The following is a 6892-nucleotide window of genomic DNA, read 5'->3' on the forward strand; positions in this document are numbered from 1 at the left end:
CCACACCGTGCACATGCATGGATGCGCGAGTCATGGTGAGATATCTGGATTTAGAGGTTGCTTTTTCTTTGCACAACATGAAAGAAAGGCCAAATGAATGGGCTGTGATTTAGTTTTTTAACCAGAGGTTGAGTTCAATAATTTGTACGACCCTCGAAGGATGTTGTAAAAATTGAAAGGAAAAAGGTTCCCCACCCCTGCTGTAAATAATAATAAAAACCCTTGATTTATAACTTAACATCTCTGTCTCCTATTGATCTGAGTATATTATAAAGAACAGCCAGTTAATTGAAGGATTATAGCACAGGCCTTTGTCAGATGGTATATTACGCTGTTTTTTTTCTGCTTCGAATAGTTCTCTCTTTTTTCACCATACGTGTGTTTGCATCACTGTGTAGACTAGTTGGACAAAATCATGCTCAACTGTTCCATTACTGTGTGAACTGTTTTAGGGGTCGACTGATATATTGTTCTCCCACTTGCTGTTGGTTGCAGGTGAAAGTAGGATGACAGTTCTGTTCACATCGCTGACATTTGTCACAGTTAAATCTTGCAGGTATGCAACAAAAATGACGTTGTCACACACCAACAAGCTGGACTGCATACTTGTATTAATCTCTAAATGCATATCTGCATGTGAATGCAGAAATACACTTATCCTCGTCAGACTTCTGGGTTCCAGGGTTGAACTTTTACAGCATTGCCATTATATCCTCGTGTCTTTTATTTTGAAATATGTTCTTTGACTTCCGGTCCACCGGACTGCTTTTCTTCAATCTTCAATACAAAACGGAAAATTGAATGAAGTTGTTATCAAAAACCAAAACCAGACCGTTTTTTAATTAGATCTTCTTGTTATCCATTTTTTATTCAGACAACAAAAATGGGGAAACGGCTTTGGTTTCCCGTTTTTTCGTTTTAAATAAAAAACGTTTTTTCGTTTTAAATAAAAAACGAAAAAAGGCTGGTATTTTCGTTTTTTGGCTTTCCGTTTAAACGAGAAATCAAACTGACAAAACGTACACGAACCAAGCAGCATCGCCCATTTCACAATTATATAAATGTAAAATATTACTCAGTGGTGGTATTGTAACCATGCATATACTGTAGCTTGTGATTTCAACCACACGATTAATAAAGTTGTATCCATAAAATACATCAAATGTGTAAATAAACTAAGAGTAAATGTACTTAGTATACATTTTAACATTATTGCTATCTACCATTTAATGACCCACTGAACATTACCTTGCCTACTGTACTGTCTATTGTATTCACCATCCTGCCATTTTTATATAATCTATTATTTTTTGTTTTGCAGATAATATATTCCGTTTTTACAAGCTAATCTTCTATTGAAAGAAAGACAGCCAGAAACATTTAGTTAAGTTCTCAGTTTTCAATCCAGTGCTTCAAAAAGTTAGCGCATCCTGAATATGTTTGATTAAAGCAAGCAGCAATGTAATCAACTTAGAAAATCAATATTTGAAATGTCTAAAGCAGTACATTAAGAAGATGCTCATTCATCTCGCAACATGTTCAGGGTAGTGTTTATTTAGCTTAGCAAATATTACATACAAAGCCACTATAAACCTATTTTCCAGGATCTTCCCTGTCTTCCTAAAGTTAAGCAGGACTCTTGAACAGCTGACACTCGGTCTCAAAGTCACAGCCTTGGAGCAGCTCCCTGTAGTTCTCTTTGACGTCTTCATAGCGAGGCATGGAGGCCTGCTGGTCGCTCAACCCGGGGAAAGTCACAGGCTTCTCGTTGAGCAGCGCCTGCAGCCTCAGCTCTCCGGCTCCACAGTCGTACAGCACCAGGAGGAGGTTAGCTGCATAGGGTAACATGTGGCTGGTGCGGAAGGAGCGTTGGGTCTGTGTTGCGTAGTTACTTGAATTCAGGGATACGTTGTCCTTGAAGAAGCCCAGGAGGGTGAGCAGTGGCAGCAGAGTGTCTGCATGGCCCACCTGGACTGTGACAGCTTCAGTCAACTGCTGTCCTGACCTGACATTCACAAGGTTCAAGGTTCTTTATTGTCAAACTAACATAGCTACAGAGTAATTATGTCGTTGAAAATCTTAGGTCACAGGCCCAACAAATGGGCTTCAGAATTAAAGATATGTTCTGCTGTGACACAAGGATCTGCATCACATAAATATAAGTGTTTAGTATAAATAAAACACAAGATAATACTGACCCCTTCATCAGGCAGATCATTTGACTATAGCATCAATAGGATTGACACATCCTGCTCTCAAGTGTTGTCTTCTTAGTGCTGCAATATTTGCGTTTTGGCTGGTGCTGTGTGCATTTACTTATTAATTCAGAGAATTTGCTCAATCGCCATTTGCTATTAAAAAAAACAACGTAATAGTCTTGTGTTTAAAACATGCATGTGAATCTGAAGTTAACAGAGAAAATAAAAATAAATGGTTGTTGTGTGGCAAATTAGTTGCTGGTATTTAAAATCTATATTTTTCTTTCTAACATGAAAGCAAATTAGCTGCATTTAACAATAACTCATATTGATTTTGGTGATCCTGGCTCTGGTATTCCCTGGAATTGTATCAATACCAAATTCTGAAATATCGCATGCCAATATGGCTATAAAACAGAAAATGAAATCTTTATCTTTAAGAAATGTAGGGTGTTAGACAAGTGTTTATACCACAGTTAGATTATAGTCTATGAGTCTAAGGGCACATTTTAAACCTCTATACTAAACTATACTTTATGGGACAAGCTGAGTAAAACCAATGACCCAGATGATTATTTTTCCTAATCCAATGAATGCATTAATGTAACCTACATGTGTACGGACTGCAGGTTATTATAGCGTACTTACTTGTTCTCACTTGCTGCCTTGTTAAGTCGGTTAAACACGTCATGGAAGAGAATGCAGCTCGACTTGCTGTTAATATCATAACCGTATCCTCTTTTCCAATATTCCCTCAGGTCACTTGCATACTCTATTACCTGTTGGTGCAGATAGTATAAATGTAAACTGTAAGTGGGCGGCTTTAAAAAATATATATTTTAAGAATGATCAATTTAGCATTTTCTGAGATGACATGTTCAACTGCATGAGTAAACATGCTTTCTTTTACACATGCAGTGGTGCCAAATTATTTTCTCAATGAGTTAATGGTGTGGAAAACAAGCAATACATTTAGATTTTTTAGTGTATACTCCTTAGAAACGAGCATTAGGGAATCTAAATTATTTTTATTATGCTGAAGCTTCCGTGTATATCTGTCCCAGATCAGACCGAGCTGTTTAACCTTTTGTCTGTTAATTGTATTTTATGAATAGATTTTCATCATTGTATTCCTTCCCCCTGATTTCTTACTTTACTTTATTATATTTTTGTATGAAATTATGTAATTTATTTAGATGTGTATACGATGCATTTTCACAAGTGCACATTTTTAGTAGCATCTCATATTCATTGTGACATGTCACAGCAGGCAAAGCGTATCTTCTTGGTTGTGCACGCTGGCTCCCTGTCACACTGTCATGTCTTCTTGGGACACTTGAATGGAACAGAGCCATCAGTAATGTTGTTTGTGACACCTATGCCGTTCCTGCAATCACGAGAGCCTGTGAAAATGGTCTATTGTGCAGAGGAGCATCCTGTTTGTTCTCACAGTAATACAATACCCCATGAATAAAGGAACATGCACTTACCACATTTGATCTACATACAATCGAATGCCAATTTCTCCTACCTTTGCATCTTCCTCATCGAAAAGTTGACACCAAGGCGAGTTCACTGCCTTGATTGCAAATTCATAAGCACACAGGTAAAATGCAGCATCAGCCATATCTGCTGGAGGAGGGTGGATATAACATGTTTAGTGGTGAAAGCATGGAGGAGACTCAGCCCTTTACCAACCTGAAATGCCAGAAAAATACTTCCTTCTATACAACAAAAAAATTACAATTGCTCAGAAAGTAGTTTATCTTAATCTTAACATGGAAACATTTGAAAAGACACTTTATTATTGTATCCTTTGGAAGACTATGATACTTATTCAAGGCTATGAATAAGAGCTCACTACAACCTACACAGGCCTCAGCACTACCAAATTAGCAAACAGCTCCACCCAGTGTGGAATCTGATTATTGAAATGTTGAGAACACTAGCCTCCCTAACACTTTACAGTCTAAGTGTAAACTCTGACGTGCAATTACTGATATACAGTGTCTAATTTAAATGTGGTTTCAGCCAGTGACACAAATGTAATTCTGTAAATTGGTTTGAGTGAGCCTGTTTTGCATGTTAAATTTGTTTAATGTAAGAAATATTTAGCTGCAAGTTTTGTATGAAGGGTTCTAGACAAAAAAAGATATTGTGTTATTATTATTTGGATGATTATGATAGCACATGGGTAATTTCAAGTTATGAAAAAGGTTACACGATTTCAGAAAATATGTACACAACACTCTCAACAGTGTAGAAAAGTAGTGTTTCTGCAGATATGACCTTGTGTGATGAGACTGTACTGGACTCCGAGACGGTCTGCGATCTTCTCCGTGACCCTCCTCATCTCTGGTCCCTGCCTGAACGTGTTGATCTCTGACAGAGCTGAGGAGTTATTATCAACCTCCTGCACGTACCTGGTGCAATGGTCAAAAAACCTCATGACAGAATCATTAATTGCATGGTGAAAGTCCTGATCTGGGTAGAAAAAAGGGAAACGTTATTATGAAAATGTATGTTGCAAATCATGATACATTGTATTACAGTCATACCTGTAATCGCCCACAGCTCTGTCAGTCCTGCCTTGAAGGACAGCGTGCTGTTGACACACCTGTGCTTTGAGCTGGTTATGAATTTGATGAATCCTCCTCGGAGCTTCTCCTCTGAGATCAGAGAGGGGAACAGCTTTGACAGCCTGATGGCCAGATGCTTGTGATCCTCCACACCTTTCTGCACCAGTCTGCCGTCCATGTCCTCAGTGTACCACATCCGCCACTGGCTCTTGATTTCCCGCAGCCAGCTCTCTTTGCCCGAGGCGCTGCTCATGACCATGTTGTAGAGCTGCTGCATCTCCTTGGCGTTTTTGCTCGTCGGGTACCTCGTGCCGTGTCTTATTATCGCCGTCAGATGAAATGGTTGACATTGTGCAGATGGAGGCTGCAGGATAGATCTGTTTACAGCGAATATGTCCTTTATGAGATGCGGGTTCACTTCTTCATACCTCCCTTTTGTGTTGAAATATTTGGCGATTGATGGTATGTCAAAATTGTCCTCAGGAATTACATAATTAACTACACAGCAGGGGATGATGAGGACATGAATGACAGTGAACTTCCAAAAAAAAGTCATAATTTTCCACGCAAGAAAATGCTTAAAATGCAACTGTCCCCAAAATGTATCTAAATCCAAAACAACTGCGACAGTGTTTAAAATAGGACTGAGCAGAGTCCAGTCAACTTTGTGTCCTCACTGCAAAGTAAAGTAAACATATTATTTCACAATAGCAATTGATGACCACCGAAATGTAAATAGTAAGAATGGAAAATAAAGTCCTCGTTCAAAACTGGCTACATTTCATATTCTAATAATGATAAAATAATCTGTTTTTCTGAGTGCTGAAGAGGTATTGCACACATTTTCTAGTGGGGTTTTATAATAAACGACATGTTCTGAGCTTCAAGTTTCAAGGTTCTTTATTTAGCCATACGAACATAGCTACAGTGTAGTTATGCCGATGAAAATCTTGTGTCACAGGCTTCTCCAACTAGGGATGTCCCGATCACCTTTTTTTGCTCCTGATCCGATTCCGATCATTTGATTTTGACAATTTGCCGATACCGATTTTTCCCGATCCGATCTTTATGCAATGCATCAAGAGAAAAAAGAAAAAAAGCATTCAAGTTGTCCCTTAAGGTTATTTTTTTATTTAAATTGGATATTCTATCCAACATGGATATAGCTTCTTTTTTTCACAGCAGCATTGGATCAGTTCAGTTGTGCAGCATTGGATCAAATCAAAATAAAGCTTATCAGTACTCGTTAGCTTACTGCTACAATTAGACACTGCGCCCTGCCCACTCTGTTGCCAGATTTGAGAGAAATAAGCAACCAGGTCTATGAAACAAGCCCCAAAGAAGCAACACATACATGATGTTGTGTAATTTGAAACCAAAACTAAGGCCTCAGGATGACTTTAAGACTTGAACATGGTCATTTTTGTTTTGTAACATTGAATACAAAAAAAAAAAAGTATTAAAAAAAAAATAATAATAAATTCCCGATCCCCGATTTTTTTTCTCCCGATTCCGATCTTTTGAAAATCACGTGATCGGATCGGGACATCTCTACTCAATAACGATTGTTGTGGAGAAAGTGTTTTTTTACTAATACTAAATATTAAACAATAACAACAGAACCAAGCCCACATTGTGCACAGCGCCCATAAACTGCACATTCATCTCACTCCTGATGTTTTTCTGCTCCTTCCTGGTGTGTGTGTGTGTGTGTGTGTGTTTGTGTAGTTGAAGTTCATGGGCAGCCTGGATGTGGACCGGGTCTCTAAGATCTTCATAGAAGCTCTGAACTCCTTCATGGGCCGCAGGAAGAGCCCGCTCAGCGCTCAGATGTTCACAGATCTGTTCACCAGGTTCCCCGTGAGTACAGCGGCACATCAGTTTATTTCTTCTTTCTAAGCTGTACTGTTTGCTTCAAGTGTGAATCTATACAGAATCTAGTACAGATCACTTGTCATGGTAACAGAACACATTTTTAAAGTTACCTTATGTGATATTTCCAGGGTTTGTGTGTGAAGATGTTGGATGCCGCCGTGCAGCACATCAACTCGGGGGTCAGAGTCCACCAGCAGGTAAGAGAGATGTTCTTTCAAAGTTCACCTGTTATGAAAAATC

At 38.7% G+C, this 6892-nt stretch overlaps 1 protein-coding gene and 1 long non-coding RNA gene across 3 annotated transcripts in view; one reads left to right on the forward strand and one right to left on the reverse strand.

The window, feature by feature from the left end:
• Nucleotides 1–5405, reverse strand: part of minpp1a (multiple inositol-polyphosphate phosphatase 1a) — a 24159-nt gene extending 18754 nt beyond the window's left edge. The window contains exons 1-5 of one of the 2 annotated variants that reach the window (XM_010784190.1): nucleotides 4757–5405; nucleotides 4488–4682; nucleotides 3730–3827; nucleotides 2847–2977; nucleotides 1532–2005 (exon numbers count right to left, since the gene is read on the reverse strand). In XM_010784190.1, the coding sequence (XP_010782492.1) occupies nucleotides 1627–2005; nucleotides 2847–2977; nucleotides 3730–3827; nucleotides 4488–4682; nucleotides 4757–5333 (1380 nt within the window). In that variant the 5' untranslated portion in view covers nucleotides 5334–5405 and the 3' untranslated portion in view covers nucleotides 1532–1626. Of the gene's footprint in view, nucleotides 1–1531; nucleotides 2006–2846; nucleotides 2978–3729; nucleotides 3828–4487; nucleotides 4683–4756 lie in introns of those variants that run through there. The other variant, XM_010784189.1, reaches the window with a different exon arrangement.
• A 1101-nt stretch (nucleotides 5406–6506) lies between these two features.
• LOC104956667 (uncharacterized) lies at nucleotides 6507–6818 on the forward strand. Its single transcript, XR_799579.1, has 2 exons — nucleotides 6507–6637; nucleotides 6781–6818. It is a non-coding gene; the product is annotated as an uncharacterized lncRNA (long non-coding RNA).
• The last annotated feature ends 74 nt before the right edge of the window (nucleotides 6819–6892 follow it).

The sequence above is a fragment of the Notothenia coriiceps genome, unplaced genomic scaffold (assembly GCF_000735185.1).
Source record: "Notothenia coriiceps isolate Sejong01 unplaced genomic scaffold, NC01 NC01_scaffold00026225, whole genome shotgun sequence".
Lineage (NCBI taxonomy): Eukaryota > Metazoa > Chordata > Actinopteri > Perciformes > Nototheniidae > Notothenia > Notothenia coriiceps.